The sequence below is a fragment of the Penicillium nucicola genome, assembly GCF_028828085.1.
Source record: "Penicillium nucicola strain IBT 29836 chromosome Unknown utg000008l, whole genome shotgun sequence".
NCBI classification, from domain to species: domain Eukaryota; kingdom Fungi; phylum Ascomycota; class Eurotiomycetes; order Eurotiales; family Aspergillaceae; genus Penicillium; species Penicillium nucicola.
Genome location: NW_026643132.1, coordinates 1,643,499 through 1,666,065, shown reverse-complemented (window position 1 = coordinate 1,666,065; position 22,567 = coordinate 1,643,499). Strand labels below are relative to the sequence as shown.

Sequence of the window (22,567 nt, the reverse complement as noted above, 5' to 3'; positions counted from 1 at the left end):
GTGTCCGATTCGACTGTGCTTTTCCCTGTCTCTATCCAAGACGTAGTAAATATACTTAACATTATATAGCAAGAGTAAAATAGTCCAAGTGTTATACTCGAATGCCAAGCATGCAGGTACGGAACGCGCAATCGGGCGACTTGGCCTCATTGTTATCTTATTTACTCCACTTCTCCAACTCTTCTCACCAACAATTGTAACAATTAACAATGAATGGCTTTGAAAAAGGCCTCGACGAAGATGCCTTCGGAGAGAAGTCCAATCTGGCAGGTCTAAAGACCTTTGACGCTTTCCGTGAGTAAATACACACAGCCCACTCTGATTGATCCTCAAGCTAACCAACCAGCCAAAACCAAATCATCCTACACAACCCCAACCCGCAGCGGAGGCGTATGGACCGTCGTAATCCTACTAGTCTGCACGCTCTTCAGCATCACCGAATTAAAAATATGGTGGCGCGGCACCGAACACCAACAATTCAGCGTTGAAAAAGGCGTCTCGCACGAACTCCAACTAAACCTCGACATAGTCGTCGACATGCCCTGCGACGCCCTCCGCGTCAACATCCAAGACGCAGCAGGTGACCGCATTCTCGCCGGCGAGCTCCTCAAACGCGACGACACGAACTGGGACCTGTGGATGGCGAAACGCAACTACGAGACCTACGCCGGCGCCCACGAGTACCAGACTCTGTCTCACGAGGAGAACGACCGGCTCGAGGAGCAGGAGGCCGACTCTCACGTGCGACATGTCCTCGGCGAAGTGCGTCACAATCCCTGGCGCAAGTTCCCCAAGGGCCCGCGCATGCGGAGGGGCGATGTGCCCAATGCTTGTCGCATTTACGGGAGTCTGGAAGGGAACAAGGTCCAGGGTGATTTCCATATCACAGCGCGAGGACATGGATATCGTGATGCCGGGGCGCATCTGGATCATTCGAGTATGTTTGCTCTTTTACCCTCTACCCTTCACCCTGCACCTTGCACCCTCTGCCATTACTATTGTCTCGAAATATTGATAGCTAACACTGCCATTCCAACAACAGCCTTCAACTTCTCCCACATGATCACGGAGCTCTCCTTCGGCCCGCACTACCCAACCCTGCACAACCCATTGGACAAAACAATCGCCGAAAGCGACTCGCACTACTACAAGTTCCAATACTTCCTGTCCGTCGTCCCAACCCTCTACAGCAGAGGCAAAGGCGCGCTAGATGCCTACACCCGGTCTCCGATGTCAGCTGCAGCCCGTTCCGGCCGCAACACCGTCTTCACGAACCAATACGCGGCGACCAGCCAGAGCGGCGCGATCCCCGAGTCGCCCATGGTCGTCCCGGGCATCTTCTTCAAGTACAATATTGAACCGATCCTTTTGCTGGTTAGTGAGGAGCGCACGGGGTTCTTGGCGCTGCTGATCAGGTTGATTAATACTGTTTCTGGGGTTCTCGTTACTGGTGGGTGGATTTACCAGATTTCGTCCTGGGCTGGAGAGGTCTGGGGCCGGAGGAGGGGTCGGTCTATGGAGGGTTATTTGACGGGGAAGTCTGCTTCTGATTGAGTTCGTTGTTGGCGGCTCGTGTTGAGTGGAGTGCATTGGACTTGGTGAGCGTGTTAGGTTGATTCTTGGGTTTCCTGTTTTCATAGTTGTTGCATCTGCTTTTATATTGGTGTTCATGAGATATCCTACAACACAGTCTTTGCATAAGGAGTTCTGTTCTGCTCTGTTCTGTTTTACTTGACTTTGCTTTGCTCTACTCTGCTTTTCTGTTCTTTGCATAATCATTCATTTGTTCGAGAGGACCAACTACAGTAAAGTCGAGCCCAGTCTCGTGGTATATAAAAACAGATCGTACATCCCATCCTATCCCGCTCGCCATGTCAAAGTAACGATGAAACAAGAGATGCCATGCTCAAACCTCAAAGATCTCACCCATGCCGACACCAGCACCTTCAGCACCAGCCCGACTGTCAACAAGGTCCAATCTCCACCCATTCCAGTCACGCAGCTTACTCTTGATATTGCGCATCCACTCGACGCGCTTGCGGGCTTCTTCTTCGGCTTGTGCGCGGGCAAACGCATCCTCGTCGAATTCATCATCCAGGTTTTCTTCCGAGACAAGCTCGAGACTGCCACGTGTTCCGGGTGGGTGAGATGGGTTAGACGATGAAGCGCGGGCGCAGTTTCCGCCGGCTCCAGTGAAGGCTGCGAAGCCGCTAGAGAGAACAGTCGAGAAGGAAGAGTGCTGTTGCTGGCCCATGCTGCGGCGACGGGCATGGTCCGGTCGTCCACCGACAAGGTCAACGTCGTCGAATGCATTGGCTGCATCACCGGCGCCGACGCTGGGTCCGTCTTCTGGGTAGTGTTCGGATAGTTCGTGGCGCTTCTCTTGCCAGACGCCGCGGCGCAGATCGAAGACTTCGCCTTCTAGCTCGCGGATGCGACGTTCGAGACGCTGACGTTCTTCGTCTTCTAGCTCATCCAGGGCTTCGTCGTCGGCGCCGCCGCTTGTCTCGCGGGTGCGTACGCGGTCACGCTCCTCGCGGAGTCTGAGATTCTCGTTTTCGATGCTGGCGAGTTTCTTGCGCATGACGGCAATTTCCTTCTCTGATTTTTCGCTCTCGCGTTGGCGGGTCTGGTGTCGAGCCTCGGTTTCTTTGTGGAGGTTGGCCATTGCCTGGAGTTTCTTGTCCAGGGCCTCAGTCTTCTTTTCTGACTCGGCCTTTTCGGTCTTGTGTTCTTCGATCTCACGCTGGAGATTCCGAATCAATGTATCGGTGGAGGTCTTGTCGACGCCTTCTTTGGCTGCTTTCTCGGTAGCTCGCGTCAAAGCCTGCTTGGTGTGTTCCAATTCGCTGTGAGACTTATCAAGGTCTGTCTGGGCTTTCGAGACCTTCTCTTCCAACGCAGCAACCTTGGTTTCATGTTCGTCGTTCGAAGATGTCTGGGAAGTGACCTGAGCGCGCAGATTGGAAATTTCCAATTCCATAGCTTCAATCGTAGCGGACTTGGACTCCAACTGGCGAGCAAGGTCGGCCGGCGGCGACTCCGAAGTAGCACTGGCATTGCGATGCTGCCGCGTCTGGAGCTGTGAGTTTTGTCGCTGGAGAGAGAGAATCTCCTCATTCTATTCAATACAGTCAGTACTAATCCCAGACATAGACCATAAACGAACGTACCAGAGCATCAATGCTAGCAACCTGCTCCTCGGCCTTCTTTAACTTCTCCCTCAACTCCGCACCATCAACACAAGCCTCGCGCAGATCCTCCACTTGCTCCTCGGTCTTGCGCCAGCGCGAAGTTGCATCCGAGAGATCCTTCTCCAGTCGTTTGTTCTCCTTCTCAAGTTCTTCGATTTTCGTGGATTGTTTGCGGAATACTTCGTGAACCGACTCCCCATCTCCGGTCAGGGGCGGTAATGACCCTGCGGGGGACTTGAGTGTTGCAGGTGGGGAGGGGGACACGCTGCCCTGGGAAACGGAAGTCTTGCGGAACGAGGAAGACCGCATCTTGGACTGGATTGACAAGGAGGGCTGTCGGCCATGGTTTGCGCGCGGGGTGTCGAGGCGGATTGGTAGTGGCTCCGCGTCTGAGCCGGGAGATGTCGGCGCTGGAGGCATGGGTTCGATGGGCGATTCAGCCGGCGCATCGGCCTCCGGCTGTTCTTGTGGTGACTGTGATTCCTCTGGCTGCTCAGCGGCTGCGGGGGTTTCGACTTGTGATGGTGTTTCTGCGGTGGCCGCGGCTTCTTCTATAGGCTCGGCTTCAGTGGTTGCTTCGGTGGTGGCTTCAGTAGAGGCCTCTGCTTCTTTTGGTGTCTCTAGTCCAGCAGTGGATGTCTTGCTGGCCTTCTTCTTTTTCTTTTGCATCTGGGCCACCTGCAAACATTGGTCTGATTAAACACTGACACAACTGTCTCTCATGCGGGGAACTTACCTTCTTCTTGGCTGCCGCCAGCTTCTCTGCCTTGATGCGCTCCTCGTCGTCGGCCATGATGGAATGCTTAATCGTAATGAAATCAATCGGGGAGTGTGGATGGAGCGGAAGGGAGAGAATGGACAGCTTTCCCCAATTGGGCGCACGGGCCACCTGTCCGATCTACGTCAGGCATCGACAATGTCAAAGTATAGAGACTGCGATGAGGACGTCGACATGAAGACAGGCGCATAGATTTCCCGGTGGACTATTCTATGAGAATAGTATAGCTACAGGCTTTATTTATTTCGGGTTATGTGCTCGATATTCTTACAGGTATAAACAAACATAACACTTAAACTTGCTGTTTGTTCGTTTCACACAGTTAAAGTCCAATTGAAGACTCCATGTAAATACTGGGTGTTTCTGAACTGTAAACTAAGATCTGCCGGTATACGCGGTGCCTTTGCAGTTGCAGGACTGTAACGCGCCTGAGAGTGGAGTCCGGTCCTGCGCTGCTTCTGCTTGATTGGGACTGAGTCTGTGGAGCTGGGCTGAGTAGAGAGGTTTCTATTTTGGTATCGATTGAGTCATGGGCATCCCATGAGTCGAGTGTCGCCTCTTGCTTACATAGTGGAATTAGAATCATTGCACACAGCACAGCATTGTTGATATATAGAAGAAAAAGAAAGTAAAATTCATCCCAATAATAATTAACGTGGATGATATTAGGTAGTATGGACACAATCCAAGTAAAGGTCGAGGGGCCATCATGTCAACATGTATCATATTAACACCCTCAATAAGGAAAACATGCAAGTTGATTGCGCCGAAAACCAATAGAGAAGATATCATCCCAACGCCACCAGCTCAAAACTCAATCCGATCAACGGGGGGGGGGGGGAAGAAGACAACCAAGAAACGAAAACCAGTAGCGGAGACCAGCAGCGAAGACCAGCAGCGAAAACCAGCAGCGAAAACCAGCAGCGAAAACCAGCAGCGAAAACCAGCAGCGAAAACCAGCAGCGAAGCAGAATATAAAAGCGTAACTCTTATACCTCCATAGAATCTGCAATTTCCTCACTCATGGCGCGGACCGTACCCCGACGAGCGGGCACATGGTCATCATCATCACTCAGCACGTAATGGTCATATTCGTCCATAGGTCGAGTGGGCTCAGTGCGATCCATCTCATCGTCGCTGTCACTGGCAATGAGAGTTGATCTCGCACGGTCTCCAAACCAGAACCGGGCGCGCTTGCTGGAACTAAGATCCGGTGTAAGGTATCCGTCGTCGTAGGTCCGCTTGCCGGATGGCGTAGTCATCATCTCATCGGGTGTATGGCTGAGGATTGGAATCGCGCGTAGATACATGTAGCAGACGCGCTTGCGAAGCGGGTTGAAGAAAAAGAAGTGTAGACTCCAAATTGCTCCGTCATCGGCGTCGGACGGATCTTCTTCGGGAGAATAGGAGTAAATTGAGCATTCCTTCAGAGACATGTGCTCGTCTATCGTCTTCCATACACGAGGGCCCCATGCGGAAGATGAGCCTGCGGTGTATGAGCCGGAAAGCGTGGCGGGGGATGAAGGGGATAGGTCGACATTCTCGCGCGGTCGCAGGTTGAGGAGAGTTGAATCGACCGTGTTCATGACGCGCTTTAGATTCCGCTCGCGTCGGAAATCAGTCGGTCTGAGCACATGAGAAAAGTCGTAATCCGGATGGCTTGCGTTCAATGTGGCAATCAAATAGGCAAACGTGCGTCGGCTCGAATGGTCGCTCAGGGGGCCGAACGGACTGGATCGGGATAGGTTGAGTGTCTCGGCGGCGTCATGTGCGTTGGGCGGTGACAAGGAAGCAGAAAACCGCAGGACGGATTCATATTGCGCCTCGAGCGATTGTTCGATGTGGTTGTAGAGTTTCCGATCGGAGCGTGCTGCCTTGGTCGTGTAGATGTCGCACCCACCAACGATGTGACAGTCGGCGGTATCGAAGTTCAGAGAACTTGTGACATCCTCAAACTCAGGTAGAGGAAGGAACTGAAGCGTATCATGTTAGCAAGATACCACATGGACTGGGATCGACTGATCATGACACACCTTCATCTTGGACTGGGGTAGTGGAGAACCCGAGATAAGGCGATAAGCCTGGGATGACGTGTCTTGGAGTGAGAGTCAGGGGATTCCAAGAGATTGGAGAATCAAATAATCTCAAGGCGAGCTGAAGAGATGAAGAAGCGCCGATGTGAGGTGATAACACGATGGCGGTGGGCGCAGGGTGGAGATGATGTGATAGTCGGAGATAACCGCAAACAGGAGTTGGGGGGGAAGCAAGAACAAGGGGAAATCTGAACTACACCAACTAGACCAGACTCTTTCAAAAGGAAAAGCAACAATGAAGAGAAGAGCAAGGAGCAAGGATCAAAGGAATCAGAGGGGAAGCAACATGAACTGGGAAGTCTGGGAGGGGGATTCCGATCGTCACGTGTTGGCTGGCCAGTGAGAGTCCGCACTGACCTCACGGGCAGCGAAACCATGGATCGTTTGGGCTTCCAACTCTCAGAGGCCAACGCGGTGTAAGTTCTGGGAGATATCATCTGAGTCCTGAAAACACGTTGTATTGATTAGTATAAGCGCGCCTATGTAACTGAGCAAGAACCTGCTTGGCTCTACATGATCTTGGTAACCACATCTTCCTCAACCTGGGGAAGGTTAGCCCGGCTGCAAACCATGGCCATGGCTGGGTCACAGTGTAGCACTCGGTCTCTGACATCAGAGGCAGAGTACTACATCGTGGCCTTGGGGAGGGAATAGGGATTGGCCAACTTACCTCCATATCTTCCAGACTGTCTTGCTGGCTGATACAGCGAAGAACATTCTTCTTGCTGGTCTCTTGCATTTCTCCCGCTATCAATAACTCATCCAGAATGAAGTATGCCTTTTGAAAGTTGAAGATAATGTCCAGCTCGCAGACATTGCCGTAGTATTTGTCCATCTGCTCCACGTATCGGTGCACCACTTCCAAGGTGATCAGTTCGTTGTCGGTCGAGGCACAGCCCGCGATGAAGAAAAGGGAGGCATAACGGCGGTAAACGACTTTCGAGTCTGGCAGAACAGTCCTGGTCAGCGGAAGAAGGAAAGGGGTTGCGCGTGCGGAGAAAGCCACCTTTGTATTCGAGGAAATTGCACATCCGCGTCCGGCGGGATAGCACAAGTTGAGTCACATCTTTGATGATCTTGGCCTTCTCCTTGGGAGAGAGAGTAGTGAACCACTTTGCGAGGCGCTGCGAGGTTGCGTCAGTTAGTTTTGGGCCAGGTGTTAGTTGGGTGGGCGACGAGAACGTACCACTTTACCCTGTCGGGAGAGTAGGATGAGATAGCTGGCAGGGGTCAGTAGAAGCAAATTGCAGAGCTGGATGGATCTCACTGGACAGGCATGTTGATGGGTGATGTGAAAAGAAGGGGGAAAGGTGTCACGGCTAGAAATTCTTTGGGGTGGAGCGTGGAGCGGAGGGGAGATTTGCCCCGCTGAGCCCTAGCTCCAGAACAACAAGATGCAATAAATTGGATTCAAGGATAGAATAGAATGAAGATAGCTAGTGATCTCTGTTGTCATCTCTGATTCCGTGTCCTTTGCGCACGGGGCTCGAATGACTCAACCCCTCGCCTCATGACGGCACTCACACTACCTAATGAGGTAAGCTCGATATATGACTACTGTAAGTTATCGGGTTCATGGTTTGGTTAGCTATAGTTTCCCTTTTATAGAACAGAGCAGAATAGGGCAGGCATGAGGTTGGTTTGGGCAATTTCTGATTCAATATAATATTCCCAGATTACTACTTTGGACTCGACAATCCTAAATAGCGCAACTTTGGCTCAATACCCCCTGTCCTGTCTGATACCGGGAATTACTATCTCGATGAGGAACAGGGCACTCGAAATAAGACATCTATAAAAATACAAAACAACTCACTTACTCCACGGGCATTTCTGTTTGTCTAAACAATCAAGTCTGCTTATGGAACTGTATAGATGAGCGACTAACACCTAACGAAACAGGGAAGCCCAGGTATCAAACTGCACGAGATCTTCAATTAATCAAATAAGTGTACTCATAAGACCAACTGATGCAGCATAACAGTCTGACATCATTCGAAAGATCAAAATCTCAGTCAACGCCAGCGCGAACGCCCGAGGCGACCCAACCAAAACACAAATATTATTAATGAAATGAGTAATAACACATCAATTACCAAGTCCTCCAAAAAGGACAGAGAGAGATGAAGGAACATTCCATGTTTCAAATCATGCCAGTCATGAAGCACAAAGGACCGATGCTTGAACTCGTAGATCGTACAACCAAGCCTTCATCAAAACCCAACCCACCATCGCGACGCCATTTACCGTATCCGTTACCATTACCAGAAGTCCCATTCTACCAGATAGCACAGAGCAATTCAGACAGAGCACCAACGGCTCGTAGCTCAACGCATCTTATCTGCTATCCAATACATGTAGTGCAGTGAACCAGCTTAGACCTGGGCCATGCTAGGTCCAGCACCACCACGACGGCTACCAGTCCGGCTGCGCAAGTTGACAGTCGAAGCACGAGACATGAAGACCGAGACGACGACCGAGGCCATGTAGCCAGCCCAGCCGAACCAGAGGAAAGCAACCGAGGCCTGGGCCTCGCGGCAGCGCTTGGTCATGTTGTGAGCACCGTTGGTGATCTCGTTGCTCAGCAGGTAGTCCTAGTAACGGAGTCAGCATGTGAAAACTATTTTCCTAATAACTAGTATACGCACTTGGTTATTGCAAGAGTGGCACTCGAGCTTGGCAGCTAGAGCAATAGCCGCGCAGAAGAAGAAGACGCAGTTCAGCGCGTCAACGACGATCATGATGATCGGGTGGAGTGCCCAGTCGGGGTTAAACGAAGCCGGGATCAGATAGAACAAGGAGAACATAGAGAATACCGATACGAAGATCGAGTAGTTCACCGTGGCGGGGTTGCCCGCGAACGCATCGGCGATCATGTTACCGATGAGGGCCATGATGAGGAGAGACCATAGGAACTGGAGCTTGTTAGAGCTGTGATCGGTCGCGTTCGAGCTATGAAGCTTACCTCCCAGGCTCGCAGGCCCAACTGCACTCCTCTCAGCGCCATATTGTGATGTTGAGTTGGTTTAGTAGTGGGATAGATTGGATTTGGAAGCAGGGTAGTGAAGCAAAAGGCAAGAAAGCTAGGGATAGCAAGTTATAAGTCGGAAGCTTCGGAAAACGGTGACGATATGTAAAAAAGCGAAAGCTAAAAGCTAAACTCGGCTACGTCATGCATTCGGGTTGGAGCGGCTGCTTATTGGAAACTGGGAGGAACGTTGCAGTCTAGTCAATGACAAAATGATTTGAAGACTCTGCATTTTAAGAGAATTCATTGGAATGTGCCTTGATTTTGACATGCTCGGGGATTTTAAGAAACAAGACCTCGCACAGCTCCTTATAGCAGTGTCTATGAGTGTGGTCATAGGGCTGTCTACAGTGTAGTTCCCCTCATTACGGTTGATCGACAGTTCCACTCATTTTCTGTCTAGTATATAGAGGGATCAGGCACACAGCAAATTTTGTACCACAATGAACATCTCAGAATGTAGTACAATCATTCTAGTATAGACTCGATGGAAATAATAAACAAGAGAAAGAAATTTGAGTGAGAAGTAAGAAGAAAAAAAGTGGTGATGTTAGATTATGCATCCGGAACAAAAAGCCCCCTTCACGTTGGCATTATTAGCACCACGCTCTGACCATCTGAGTTATGGAACTCGTTCAATGAATAATCCATCAGAATTATGCACTAAGATCAAAATACCATTTGTCAGCCCGACCTTGGCTACCTAGGTCGATCTGTTGGTCGTACACCTCCAATCAAGGGTTGTGCACCGTCAAATTGAGGACTGTCCAACTGGGGACTACTTACGTTAATGTACCTGATTTACGAGCCACTTTCGTGGTTTTTGTATGAGATATGATTCCAAAAACTCTCAAACTAAAATATAAAGGAATTTTCTATCATTTTAATCCATTTTTATTATCTTTGTTGAAAAGAATGGCAGAGGGTCAAATATATATATAGCAACACCAAGGCCCTTCATCAGCACTTTCAACGCTACAGACCACAGTCAAGTTGTTGCGGCGTTGATTACAGCTATAAGCACAGCTATAATTGAGGTACAGGGTAAACAAAAGTGAATATCTGGAAGACAAGGAGATATACAAGCAGCCAAGAAAGCCCCCGAGGCGAAGAAAGCCGCAGAATATAAGAACGATGCTAATTCCGACACCGCAAGAATCATAGCGAATCTAACACTATCCCTGGACAAGAACTAAACGTAAGAGTTCCACTCCAGTGGAAAAAGTCGCCTGGTCCCAGTTAGCCGCCCGAAAAGAAGCATTTATCAAAAAGAAGCAATATCATCACCTAAACAATAAACCCAACTATCCATCCGTTCTATATTTCCAAGCACGCAATATTGCCAGAAAACATAGTATATCTACGCACTCTTCCGATTCACGCGTTTAGCAGGCTCAAATCGCCTCAGAATGCGGCGTACAGTGGAAATAGACGGATGCTCAGCGATAGAAGCACTGAGCTCTTCAAGCGTCCAATTCGGATGCCGACGTGCCTGTAAATAGATGTAATTGCAAGTACGCTCACTCAGAATAGGGGGACGGCCTGCTTTCTCACGATTCTCGAGTTTCTCGCCATCGGAATAGCGCTTGAGCGTATTGTAGATGGTCTTGCGCGTGCAGCCGAACTCTTCGGCTAGCTGGACTTGCGTGGCGCCTTTCTTGTGGGCAGAGACTATAGCTGACCTTTGGGCCAAGGAGAGCTGCGCTGTTGCGTTGAGTTTCCGTTCTATTGTCATTGTGGTTGGCGAAAGAGAGATAGGAGGGTGTTGGTTGTTGGGCCAATATAGTGGGGCGAGATGGGGGAAGACACTTGATTAGTCTGTAGTATTGATGTCGATCCTGGAGCTTTTTCTTATATTGAACCGGCAATATTCTTTCTGCTATAAGTTATCATGTAGGTTTATATTCATATACGAGTATGTATGCACACTCAGGTTTACTGCATAGTTTCCTGTTACCCGAATACATACTGAAGTAGGTTTATATTCATATACGAGTATGTATGCACACTCAGGTTTACTGCATAGTTTCTTGTTACCCGAATACATACTGAAAGTGGCATCAACAACAAAATCTCGAACAAATACCAAAAGACCATCAAGTCCTTTTATGCCTGGCTCGTAGTCTCTGCAGCATGGAGCCATGATATCACCACTTTGTATAGCGGGAACGCTCAGACAATATCAATATAGTATGATCGAATGTATAACTCGATTTGAGTGATCAACAACCAAAAACAGGCGCACTACATGTGCTTAACGTGATTGCTGTAGGAAAAGCCTTGGAAGAGGAATATAAGTTTATTTTATGTGTGTGATAAGATGGTTGGCGTACAAGTACCTGGGGTGCAGACGCAGGGGGGCAGGTTACACGAAATGTCGTCCTGTACGGATTGGGAAATCCATGCTGAAAGTTTGAGGACATGAGGCAAGAGAAGGGATGATGATTGATGAATGGAGATTATTGTGGAATATAGGAAGATGCAAATGTAGATGTAGATTTGGATGGATATATAAGAGGTGATGGAGCGCTGTGAAACATTTGGTATATGAAAAACACAAAACAAGAAGACAACTCAAAAAGAAAACCGAAAACTCCAGTACATCTATCAAAACGCCTTTGTGGGTTCATTTCAGCTACCACACAATCAAAATGCCCGTCCACCCATCCTGTAGAGGGTCAACCTTGGACAGTGACTTGCATGACCGCCATTTGATTTACAACTATGACGCGCAAGACAGCAACGGCAATGCAGAGAAATGGCGGTATGAAGTGTGATTTGAGGACGCCGACCGAATCAACTATTTGATTCACGGCGAGCCAATGGCTGGAAGGAAGAACTTCCAAACAGCCGAGTACCAATGTATTCGGTCGGGCGAGCTGGAGCAGTAAGACTGGCTCAAAGAGACCGGGACCATCTTTTCACTGGTATAATATATCCCAAACAGGGAGACTGCCACGTTGTTGGTATTCTTCAAGGGCCATTGGGAGGATGCCAAGGATGTCCACGGTGACAAGCGGAATCCGGACGATATGAAGAGGTGGCGTGGGTTGGCGAAGATTGGCATTCAGACGGACCGACATCTGTTGAATGAGCAGGCCGATGTCCTTGAGGACTTTCGGGGGCCTGGGAATTTAGAGCCAGGTGATATGGCCTTGCCGACCCTTTGAAGGGCTGCACCATCGTGCGCTTCTTTTGGCGACGATGGTAGAGGCATACTCACAGAAAGAGTGCCATGGAGGTGTCTTCTGTATCGAAGAATGTACAAATCACAAGTCTGTTAGAGTCCCCATACATGGATCAAATAGGTAGTCGGGTCTGATGATCCATGTTGATCAACAAGTGATTGCCGAACGCGTACCAGTTCCGTAAGATCCGAGGTAACATGACGTAGACAGCATTGGAGAAACATGGCAAAGCCTTCGGCTAACCAGTCTAATTCCAGCAGGTGTACACGACTCAAAACTGATGGAAGAAACCGAGTGTCTCGACGGCTAGGCGCCAGATGTGCAGCACCAATGCCGACCGGGACTAAAGATGATAAAGGAAAAAAAGGACCAAAGATGACCAAAGGCCACCCTTCTGGCGCCAACTAATCATGACCACTCTTTGATGATCCGCTCGAGGGTGCCTGGAGACAAACCAGCTCGACCATGATATCGTCAGGGCTGTCGGGCGGTGCGCTGTTATATGAAGGCCCGCGACTAATGATTCCAACAGCGACCTGGTTAGCTTGTTGACGGGCGTTCATGCCATCAATATACCAGACCTGCCAAGGGGCGGCTCCAGAGCCAGGTGGCATCAAGGTAACATTCTGATCGGGGACACGTTCTTTGGCGAAATCTAGCGCGGGGTGAGCATGACGTGCACAAAATAGAATCAAGAATCGAACATACCCTGCACAGGAATAGATGCCACATCGAGAACAGGCGGCGGACAAGAGGGAAGCGGCGGCGGTTTCATCAACATTTGATTGAGAGCAACCTCCAACGGCTTGGAATAATAATCACCCGACAGAGCCAGATGATACATAGATCGCTGCAAAACCCCCTTCAACTCCGACGAGCAATCAGGTCCCCAGATCCCATCACATCCATTATTTGTACCTGACGGCGTGCCTGTCAGATTTCCGATGCGCATCCCGATCTCCGACGTCCGATTTGAGTCAACAGCCTCCCTGTTGACATTATTCTGATATCCCAACCAAAACGCGGTCTTGGTCATGGGGCCTTCACCCTTGCCCGAGACACTTGCGTCAAATCCATAATATAGCGTGACAGGATCCGGGAAGAGTGGTTCGAGGTCGAAGCGGATGGCTGTCTGAGCGAGGGAGTCGATGCAGCCATTATTCCAAAAAGAGCAGAACTGAGCCGAGACGGTTTGCAGTAGCACGACGATCAGCAAGAGGGGCGATGTCGCCCAAAGTCTGTGGGAAGCCATGTTGATCGGAAGTTTCCAAAATAAGTCACCAAAGAGAGCGACCGCGGAGGCCCTCAAGGTAGGGATGAGCGAGAACCAGTAGGTTGCAAGTTCATCATCTGAGAAAGAAGAAAGAAAAAAGAGCTCCGTTAATTTGTTGGTTACCAGCACCAATGGAGAAAGAGTTGAAAGAGAAAGAGCGAGAGTAGAGAGAAAAGGGAAGACAATTCCGAAGTTGTTTCTCCGAGCATTCCTCAAAACCAGGCAGGTACCTGCTGGGTACTGGCTGCAGGGTGCCACTTACCCGCTAGTGCCAGGTTCCCCCCAAGTACCTGAACATTCTCCCTAGAGGCCCCCGCATAGCAACCCAAACGGGCAAGAATTGACGGAGATCACAGGGGTGCGCCAAACAGGGTCCAGCACTGCTTCTCCTGTGTATAAAGTGTTCAGATCCTTGCTCCTTTTGTTGAAAGTGTTGATCTCCCATTGAAATGATTTGCATGACCTCATCTATCATCGTGAACGTCTCTATCAACATCAACAGCAGTACCTCAACGGGAACCTGTGATCTGGGAAAGTCAAATAAATTACACCTAATTTTCAGGGCACCCTTCCCAATACAGTACCAATACCAGTCACACCTCTTGATTTTTGCACTTCCACGTCCCAGTATGACCAGCCCTGACACAAACTAACTGATAAAAGTCCTCTCTGATCCACTCATACCGGTGGAATTGGATCTGACGTAAGTCGGTCTTCTGCGCAGACTCGTTCCGCCACAGGGTCTCAGACACCCCAATTGGCCTGTTTCAACAGTGGGCCAAGGGTCCTTGGCGGATTCGGCTACGCCTCTAGCGTGCCAATATGTGTATCGCGGCGCCTCAATCCACTCAACTCTGATGACCCTGACCAGTCTTGGCAGCAATTTGATTACATGGACCATGATTTGGAATATGCCTCGGGCTTTGGCACGTTGGACATCCGTGGAATGCGACCCCGTGACACAAAAATGGGACATGCCTCTTTCCACTTTCCTTGTTCAATCTGTACTCCTTAGTTCTAGTGGTGTACTATCTGTATCCCTTGGCTCTTACCCTGTAGCCGGTTATCCGCTAGTCGGTCGCTAGCCTGACTAGCGTTGTACATATATTATACGCCCGCCTGTAGCCTTGACCCTCTAGCGTACACTAAGCCTGTCCAGGCAGAGAGTGACATGGAACAGGTTCTCTGGTCCCGTACAACCGGCCTGCTGAAGATAATGCGGTGTTCTCTACGGAGTAACGGTGACTAAGATAAGAGAACTAACGTTAACTAACTAGTTACTGTTTGTAAGTTCGGCTTGGACAGAAACAGCCGGGACGTGCACTGAACTTCACAATACAGTCACCCAAACACTTCGTACTGTACTCTAGAGATTTATGCCACGCTAAAACCGCCCTATCAACAACTTGGCATTACACGCACACGCATATGTATCATGTACTTGTATGTACATGCACCTGCACTCATCCCATGCTCGTCGCCTAGCAGCCAAGTGCAATCTCCCAGACAATACGGACCGTACTGTAGCCTATCATTTCCCCTGGATGGAGCCTCTCCGGACTAGCCTGCTCCCACCCATGGGCGGTGATACCCTCAACCTAAGGTGCCCCATGCTCCATTTCCAGATTGGGAATATCGGGCCTGTGGAGGTCTGATACTATCTGGCTAGGTTCTGCTGTTCCATTATCTCTGTCCTTTTCATGATGACAGCAACAGCGCCGTAGATTTTTGTATAATGACATCACCCCAGAACTGCAGTGTGAATTTATTGACATTCAAAAGAATTGGGAATAGGCTAAATCTGACCAAAAAGATTTCACGCTCAGTCCGCTCTGGTCGGAGATTGTGGCTGGGATCATCTGCTTCAATTTGATGGAGCTGATATCCCGGCGTTGTTGGTGATTTGGGATGGGATAGAAGGAATCTCTCGTTATGGAATTATGTTACTATTTTTGGTTTAATTCGCTACTTGTGGTGAGGAGAGCAAGCATATGTTGTTATGAAGGGATGGGGCGCAGGTGGTCATTTGGTTGAATCGAGGTATCGATAGCAGTGCATAATTGATTCAAAGGCATATCAGAATTCTCAAGCATCCAATCACCTCGTGGTTCCACTAGAGCCTTACAGTAGCAGAAGAGAAGGCGGTTTTTGTTAATGTATCATATCATTTGTCGTGCTGCTATACAGTATAAGTTACTTGCATGTCTGAGCCACTAGACTCACTCTCCTACGAAAGCCTGCATTCAAGTGCCCAGACTCATATAAGAAATCAAGAGAATGATAGACACAGAGCCATATATATCACCTCTGCACTGTGACACCGACTATTCACATCGAGACTGCCATATCAAAAAAGAAGTATGGTCTGATCGTCTGTACGACCGATTTTGCGGGAACCTCCGACTTTGCTTATATGAGAAGATGCTGCAGATCTTTCTTCCCAAAAATAGATTCCTGTTTACAAAGGACAACAGCATGAGTTTCAATGCGATAGATTAAGTGGTTGTTAGGACATGGGCGTTATCCCTTGCTTTTGTATTATGTATGGCATCGGTCTTACATCTTGACTGAGAACTCCAAGCGTCACATCCTCCGAGGTTCCGGGAAATGATCTACGGGTGTATGCGGGAGAATCTGATTTCGAATAAGGCAGTACTACAATGATATTTAGGATAAGAACCTAGTGGGGTCTAAAGAAATGGTTGCTGAGGAACTAGAGAGTGAATTTTAGGAAATGGAAACGGAGTTCATGTTGGGTGTATAAACAGGTCGAGTTCAAGGTCGACAGCGAGATATGACCTACTTGCCTTGAATATCAGACTAAAGAACGTTGCCTGTGGGCATCCCGTATGGAAGACGCTGTGTCAATGTGAAGGTACGTATCTGGTCCACTGCCGATTGATGATATGGTCCGTGTTGCCTGGAGGGAGTAGATATACAGGCCTGACAGTACATATTTCAGAGAATAGGAGTCAATTGAAAGAAGAAAGTAGTTAATAAAGCTCATAAGAGAGATAAAAATAACAAGAATGATGCATATAGTACAATGAAAGTGATCCCCCGCATATGCTCAAGCATAAAAAACCCAGAGGCAAAGCTCCATGCAAAGAAGGAAGATATACAGTATCTTCAAATATCAACAGACAAAAAGATATGGAGGGAGAGTGTCAATATCGTAGCGCCAAACCAAACTCCACGCTTGAAAACAGAATGCAATGTGATGGGCAATTGCAACCCAAAGATAAATGAACAGGACAGCAGATAGAAATTTATTTGCCGTCATTTTCGATGGAACGATCCTTGCCATTACCCTGGAGCCAGACGCGCTTCCATGGACCTTCGGGCCCGAAGGCGGCCTCGCGGTCCTGACGCATCCCCTCCAGAACACCAACGACACCACCACTGCGGAGTCGCTCGAGAACGATGTTCATGCCCTCTTTGCTCTTCAGCACGGCCTCGCGGGTGCGGTTGAGTCCGATGAGTTCGATAGTGCGCTGGATACCAGCAGTGGACAAGGAAGAGAAGAATCCCTTGCGAGGAGCTTCTTCTTCGGTATCAGCGGGGTAGCCGACTGTGTCTTGCTTCTTGCGTCCGAGGAGCTTGCCCTGGCCGAGTCTGGAGATGAAGGTCACAGTGGTCTTGACCGTGGTCTGCTCGGAGATCTTGTCAACAGCCAAGCCATCCAGGGCGAGACGGTCTTCGGAGGATAATCGCTGGTAGTGTTGCTTCTCGACCACGCTGAGGATACCAGTCCACTCCATATTGCGCGACTCGGTCTCCATCCAGCCTTCTTTGGGGTCCACGACGGTCTTTTCGAGGATGTAGCTCTGGCCGGAGTTGTCGGAGCCGCCCATTCCCTTTGGTAGTAGCTTAAGGATACCCGAAGGGACCTTGGATTTCTTCAGGTGGATGCGGATAGTGTGAAGACGCTGGGTGTTTGGGTCGACGTATCGATCGATAACATCAGTTGTGAGGACATGGCGCGAGTAGGGGTTAGGGTAGCGGAGGAAGTAGGCGAGAGAAACGGCAGGAAAGGAATAGTCGTAGGTGAACTTGTTTTCGAAGAACTTCATGATGGCATTCGATTCATGGATTCATGAGAAAACAAGAAGGGTAGGGAGTCGCCTGATCCAACACTTTTCGCTCTGGAAGGCGGAGGTAAAAGTGGGCACGGGTGATTGTTAATCCGGGAATCAGATGCTCCAGATCACATGAATGTCACGTGCATCACGGGATTGGCGAATGATCGGCCCGCAATAGCTAATGGTGATGTAAGCCTACCCGAGGTCTAACCGAAAATCTTCGTCCATGGGTTTCTGATCTATGGGATTGGCTGAACCCCGCCATTTCGCATGTTGATCTTAGGCAGACTTGCAGATGCTACAGCATCTTACATGTGATATCGTATACTCGCTTGCTAGGTGGTATTCTTTATAATTAAGTGGAGTGAAGCAGAACGATGGGTCAACCACATATTACCTATACCTCAGGAGGACCGTGTAAACATGTTACCAAAAGAAGAGATAGATTAAATTAGCGATAGATATCCCAAGGCAGGGACAAATCTCTGAACAGTACCCTAAAGGCAAGCTCTAGTATGTCGATCTGCCACACTCGCTCCCATAAAGCATCATGAAATCATCAAAAGTCTCACTAACAACAAATTCTGCCCAACCCATTATTAAGTGTTTCTAGGAACGCTTCTCTGCCAAAGCTTCCTCAGCAGTGGCGATAATAGGAGGGGGTCTCGGGATATTCTGGCGGAAAATGTAGTGCTTGATGAACCAAGGAAGCCACACGGTCAATTCGTAGTGGATGAATTTCTTGGTGGGAACTGAGAAGACCTCTGTGGGAGATATTAGTATTTAGCCAGATCTCGATTGATTGACTGGGTGATGTCCACATACGATCCAATTCTTCGAGAGTCAGTTGCTTGGTTTCTCTAACGAAGCAGAAAATCATAAACCAAGCGATCAGGTTGAGTCCGGCGTAGAAGCCGACTGTGATGTTTTGGTTAGAGTTGATACACTATAGGGCGATATGAATTCGATAGCTTCCACTTACAAGCACCCGTCGGGGTCATGACGGTTGTCATCCGAGGGAACGTCAACCCGAGAATACCGGCTAAGAAGAAAGTTAGAGGAGTTTGACCACCATTAACCTTGTTAATGCTTACCGAAAGTGTTGTTGATGCAAACGGCCCAAGCCATTCCTTGCTCACGCTGGATAGTAGGGAAAACCTCGGCGGAGTACTGGAAAGCGACTGGACCTTCACCAAGAGAGTAAGCGATAGTGAACAGGTAGACGAACCTATCAAGCAAATTTGTCAGCCAAAGCAAAAGTTTAGATAGTCCCAGATTGAAACTTACAGGACAACCGGTCCAATTCTGGCTCCCTGGCTACCGTCTGTCTTCAAAAGGGAGAGGCCGGCTGCAAGTAGGAAAATGCACATGAGAGGGAATGTCTGCCAAACATAAGAGGTTAGTTCAATCAATCGTATGTTTGAGAGTAGAAGGAGCTGCTCACAATCAGAGTCAATGTTCGTCGACCCTTGGTGTCAATGAGGAACAATGTCGGGATCGTAAAGACAACTTGAATAGCACCGTAACCAAGAGACGCATACAAAGCCTGAGTGGCAGTGTAACCAACGTTCTCAAATATGCTTGAACTGTAGAAAGAAATAACTATAACAGATCAGTACTGCCAGACGGCGAAAGATAGAGTGGTACATACTGTTGATACCGCACATCTGCTGAGCGATCATGACAGTCGAAGCACCGTAGTTCGCACGCCTAATTCTAGGCACAGCAAAGCAATCCCACATACGGGAGAAATATCCAGCACCTCGAGCCTCTTTGAGTTCTTCCTGGTAAATGATGTACGAGTAATAGTAATCCCTTGCAGCAATGATTGAATGGGCTCGCAAGCGGTTCATAGAGTGGAATGCTTCAGCATGTCTCCCGTGTTTCATAAGCCAACGAGGGGACTCAGGGCAGAAGAAAATACCAAGTCCCAGAATGAATGATGGAATGAACGCTGAGCCGAGTTGGAGACGCCAGGCGATGTCACCAGTATCTTTGACAATAACGTTGGCAGCGAAACCCAGGAAAATACCTGCGGTCATTATTAGTGATAAATTCCCCCCAAGAAGACAATCGAGAAGATACTTACCAGCTACAACCCAAAGTTGCCAGAACATAACAAGCGCACCGCGAATTCGAGCTGGAGCCATCTCGGCAGAATAGATAGGCACAGTTGCGTTCTTCGCGCCAATACCGATGCCCATAACAAAGCGCGCAGCAAACAGCCCCTGCCACGATTTCGCAAAAGCGGAGCCAATTGGGGTCGCAGTGAGACAGAGCGCAGTGACGAAAATCTCGCCCCTTCGGCCCAAGTAGTGGTTAAGAGGATCGACAATAAACGCACCGCTGTATAGTATACAATGTCAGCCTTGAAACTCAAAATGGGTGGGAGATGTCTCTCTATACTCACACCAGACCGGCGGTCAAGAAAATGATGGAGTTCACAATTCCCACAATCCATTCATCTCTGCCTTTACCAGCAATGCCAAACTCCTGAGGGAATGACAAATTGGCTCCGTTGGCTCCAGTCTGATCCCATCCTTGAGTAGCCGCTCCAATAGCACATAGAGCGATAGAATACCAAAGCATGTAAGGACCATGCCATTTGTGATCTCTTTCGTATGCGAGAGCAGTGCGCTCCTGCTCGTCCAACTCTGTCAATAAATCAAAGCCTTTAGGGTCTCGGGCGACCAGAGCGGCGCGGCCGAAGAGATCGGCGTGCTCGGACATATTGTGGGATTCGGCGTAGGCGCGGGCATCAGCGATGGCTTGCTCCTTGGAAACACGCTATAGGAATGAAGACAATCAGCACATACGCTCAGGGGGTACTCCATTCAGAATCAAGCATGGTGAAGAACAAAACAGTGAAATACATACCACAAGAGGATTCTCTATGATATTCATAGCACCGGATTTCTGCGCACGACCAGCCGGCTCAACGAGCTCCGGGGCAAGATCAGCCTTCTCCTGAGCAACCTCAGGCGCAAGAGCAGCATGATCCTTAACAAGCTCGGGAGCTGAGATGGCGACATCCTCCTCGTGAGAGAGGACACTCTTGTTATCCTTTCCGTCCATGATGAGAGCGTGCAGAAAAGTGAGAGTAAGAAGAGGGGACGGGGAAGTACAAATTCTTTGTCCCCCAAAAGAATCACCTTAGAGCGCTTTTTTGCGGAGAGAGAGGGAAAATTAAATTGGCACCTATCCCGCATATAAAGACGATCTGCACCCCCGTGGGGTAGACCAAAACGCCGAAACAACCGAAAGCAACCCTGTCGCGCTTTAGCACCCTTGGCTTGTTCTTTGAGGGCTAATTAGGGTTAGGCTGGTCAGCGCTAGACGCCTCGGAAGGGGACATAGCACTCTTTCAGCCCCCGGGCTTATTCTGGAGAGTTCCGAGGGTAGGTGTTACTGGTCTAGTTCTAATGGGAATTGTGCGTTTGAAGCTTATTGTAGTCTGTTTGTATACAAACGCATATTGAAAAGAAGTCGACGATCCGTAGGGGCAGCATCGACCTTTGTGCGGGGGAAGAATTGCGTTAGGCCAAGGCTTGAACGCCCCGCCTGGGCCGTCAACGGGGAGGCCGATTTGGCTGTTTTGGCGGTCTTGCCTGATCAAGTTGGCATACTACATATTTGCCATTTGCCATATGGGCCCACATAGACCCACGCGGAGTAAACCCTATGCATTTCTCATTCAATAATATTGTGTGATTTTGTATCTGGAGTACCCCGCGTCTGTTAGGCAAGGGAAACTTGATTCAATTCCAGGCAAAAGGGCAGATCAAGAGTTTTACGGCCCAAGCGCCACAAAGCGCCCGCCACCGACGGAAGGCCTCAAATATAAAGGATTCGGGGGCGTAACCTTAGTAGTCACCAGCGGCTGACCCGACAGTGGCGTCAGCCTAGAATCCCGCAATTAAAGAGTCAGATGATGGTGCCGATCAGCCCGTATTGGCTGGTCTTTCAATGTGGCTGGTCAGAAAGCCAAGCTGCAGTAATTTGTCAGATGTGCCCGGGAAGAGCATGCAGGCAAACGATTTAGATATGAACAGCTAAGGGAGAGAGACACGGTCTACAGTAAGATGCGGCAATTTCCAAAGACATTGGGGCCATCTTGCCCGTATCTCATTTCCAGTCAGCAGTTGGTAAATGGGCTGGGTACGGCAAGAAACTGATTTATAATTACAGGGGTTTTGAGTCTATAATATGAGGGGATTTATGATCTAACTCATACTTCTTCATACACGTCAGACAGGGGTGACTCAGTGACATGGGAAATGATAAGTTAACTTACCTCCGGAGTATAGGGTTCGGGAAATAACTCGCGTGGTGATCTAAGCGCCAATGTAGCGCAAATTCCCTTGTGTTCGTACTACACCAATGATGAATGAATTATTCATGCCAATTCCTTGGCTATGGACAACCAGATGTTACTTTGAATGAGCTATTGGTCGCCTGACTATAGTCCACCACTAATATCGACTTATGTTTCCTCCTCGTTCCACATAGATGCATCATTGTCTCTGCTCGTAACATTCCATTAAAAAGTTTATCGTAAGAAGACTCACACCTGCAAGGGGTTTCCACGCGTGTCCTGTCTTGTCCCGAAGTGCATAGCCACGCATTGATGTCCTGGAACCTAACCAACACGTGGGCAACCTTAAAAAGGCCCGAGCCAATATCCAGGCAAACAGCTATACATCGCGTGTAATCTACCGATCCACTAGTGTCCCTTGATGGCGCTTGGATAATTGCAAGGGATTGTATCAACATGATAGAAGTGTGATATCCCAATGCACTATATCACAAGTGACTGTTCACAAAAGATATTGCTTGGGTCAGTATCTATGATGCAAGGGATAGAACCTACCTAATAACTCTCATAGATAAGGTACTCGGGGGGTAGATGGTTCTGGGAGAGCACACCGCTG

At 49.0% G+C, this 22,567-nt stretch overlaps 10 protein-coding genes across 10 annotated transcripts; 2 read left to right on the top strand and 8 right to left on the bottom strand.

The window, feature by feature from the left end:
• Nucleotides 1-209: 209 nt before the first annotated feature.
• On the top strand, nucleotides 210-1,554 carry N7511_008115 (endoplasmic reticulum-Golgi intermediate compartment family protein; the record flags this gene model as incomplete). The annotated part of the gene is made up of 2 exons (XM_057130492.1): nucleotides 210-294; nucleotides 347-1,554. 2 exons carry the CDS (start codon nucleotides 210-212, stop codon nucleotides 1,552-1,554), a joined length of 1,293 nt encoding a protein of 430 aa, XP_056982275.1.
• A 352-nt stretch (nucleotides 1,555-1,906) lies between these two features.
• N7511_008114 (uncharacterized protein) lies at nucleotides 1,907-3,987 on the bottom strand (the record flags this gene model as incomplete). The annotated part of the gene is made up of 3 exons (XM_057130491.1): nucleotides 1,907-3,121; nucleotides 3,174-3,872; nucleotides 3,931-3,987. 3 exons carry the CDS (start codon nucleotides 3,985-3,987, stop codon nucleotides 1,907-1,909), a joined length of 1,971 nt encoding a protein of 656 aa, XP_056982274.1.
• Nucleotides 3,988-4,961: 974 nt separating this feature from the next.
• Nucleotides 4,962-6,011, bottom strand: N7511_008113 (RNA polymerase III-inhibiting protein MAF1; the record flags this gene model as incomplete). The annotated part of the gene is made up of 2 exons (XM_057130490.1): nucleotides 4,962-5,945; nucleotides 6,006-6,011. 2 exons carry the CDS (start codon nucleotides 6,009-6,011, stop codon nucleotides 4,962-4,964), a joined length of 990 nt encoding a protein of 329 aa, XP_056982273.1.
• Nucleotides 6,012-6,541: 530 nt separating this feature from the next.
• On the bottom strand, nucleotides 6,542-7,343 carry N7511_008112 (AP-1 complex subunit sigma; the record flags this gene model as incomplete). The annotated part of the gene is made up of 5 exons (XM_057130489.1): nucleotides 6,542-6,607; nucleotides 6,736-7,010; nucleotides 7,072-7,189; nucleotides 7,252-7,285; nucleotides 7,333-7,343. 5 exons carry the CDS (start codon nucleotides 7,341-7,343, stop codon nucleotides 6,575-6,577), a joined length of 471 nt encoding a protein of 156 aa, XP_056982272.1. The 3' UTR covers nucleotides 6,542-6,574.
• A 1,097-nt stretch (nucleotides 7,344-8,440) lies between these two features.
• On the bottom strand, nucleotides 8,441-9,072 carry N7511_008111 (MARVEL domain-containing protein; the record flags this gene model as incomplete). Its single annotated transcript, XM_057130488.1, has 3 exons — nucleotides 8,441-8,659; nucleotides 8,714-8,980; nucleotides 9,031-9,072. The coding sequence occupies 3 exons, from the start codon at nucleotides 9,070-9,072 to the stop codon at nucleotides 8,441-8,443; spliced, it is 528 nt and encodes a 175-aa protein (XP_056982271.1).
• Nucleotides 9,073-10,453: 1,381 nt separating this feature from the next.
• Nucleotides 10,454-10,828, bottom strand: N7511_008110 (uncharacterized protein; the record flags this gene model as incomplete). The annotated part of the gene is made up of 1 exon (XM_057130487.1): nucleotides 10,454-10,828. One exon carries the CDS (start codon nucleotides 10,826-10,828, stop codon nucleotides 10,454-10,456), a length of 375 nt encoding a protein of 124 aa, XP_056982270.1.
• A 916-nt stretch (nucleotides 10,829-11,744) lies between these two features.
• On the top strand, nucleotides 11,745-12,263 carry N7511_008109 (uncharacterized protein; the record flags this gene model as incomplete). Its single annotated transcript, XM_057130486.1, has 2 exons — nucleotides 11,745-11,857; nucleotides 12,041-12,263. 2 exons carry the CDS (start codon nucleotides 11,745-11,747, stop codon nucleotides 12,261-12,263), a joined length of 336 nt encoding a protein of 111 aa, XP_056982269.1.
• A 422-nt stretch (nucleotides 12,264-12,685) lies between these two features.
• On the bottom strand, nucleotides 12,686-13,533 carry N7511_008108 (uncharacterized protein; the record flags this gene model as incomplete). The annotated part of the gene is made up of 2 exons (XM_057130485.1): nucleotides 12,686-12,936; nucleotides 12,990-13,533. The coding sequence occupies 2 exons, from the start codon at nucleotides 13,531-13,533 to the stop codon at nucleotides 12,686-12,688; spliced, it is 795 nt and encodes a 264-aa protein (XP_056982268.1).
• A 3,290-nt stretch (nucleotides 13,534-16,823) lies between these two features.
• N7511_008107 (MSF1 domain protein) lies at nucleotides 16,824-17,627 on the bottom strand (the record flags this gene model as incomplete). Its single annotated transcript, XM_057130484.1, has 1 exon — nucleotides 16,824-17,627. The coding sequence occupies one exon, from the start codon at nucleotides 17,625-17,627 to the stop codon at nucleotides 16,824-16,826; it is 804 nt and encodes a 267-aa protein (XP_056982267.1).
• Nucleotides 17,628-18,245: 618 nt separating this feature from the next.
• N7511_008106 (sugar porter family MFS transporter) lies at nucleotides 18,246-20,711 on the bottom strand (the record flags this gene model as incomplete). Its single annotated transcript, XM_057130483.1, has 10 exons — nucleotides 18,246-18,400; nucleotides 18,462-18,554; nucleotides 18,619-18,678; nucleotides 18,731-18,864; nucleotides 18,924-19,018; nucleotides 19,081-19,238; nucleotides 19,288-19,668; nucleotides 19,726-19,982; nucleotides 20,047-20,423; nucleotides 20,514-20,711. 10 exons carry the CDS (start codon nucleotides 20,709-20,711, stop codon nucleotides 18,246-18,248), a joined length of 1,908 nt encoding a protein of 635 aa, XP_056982266.1.
• Between the last annotated feature and the right edge of the window lie 1,856 nt (nucleotides 20,712-22,567).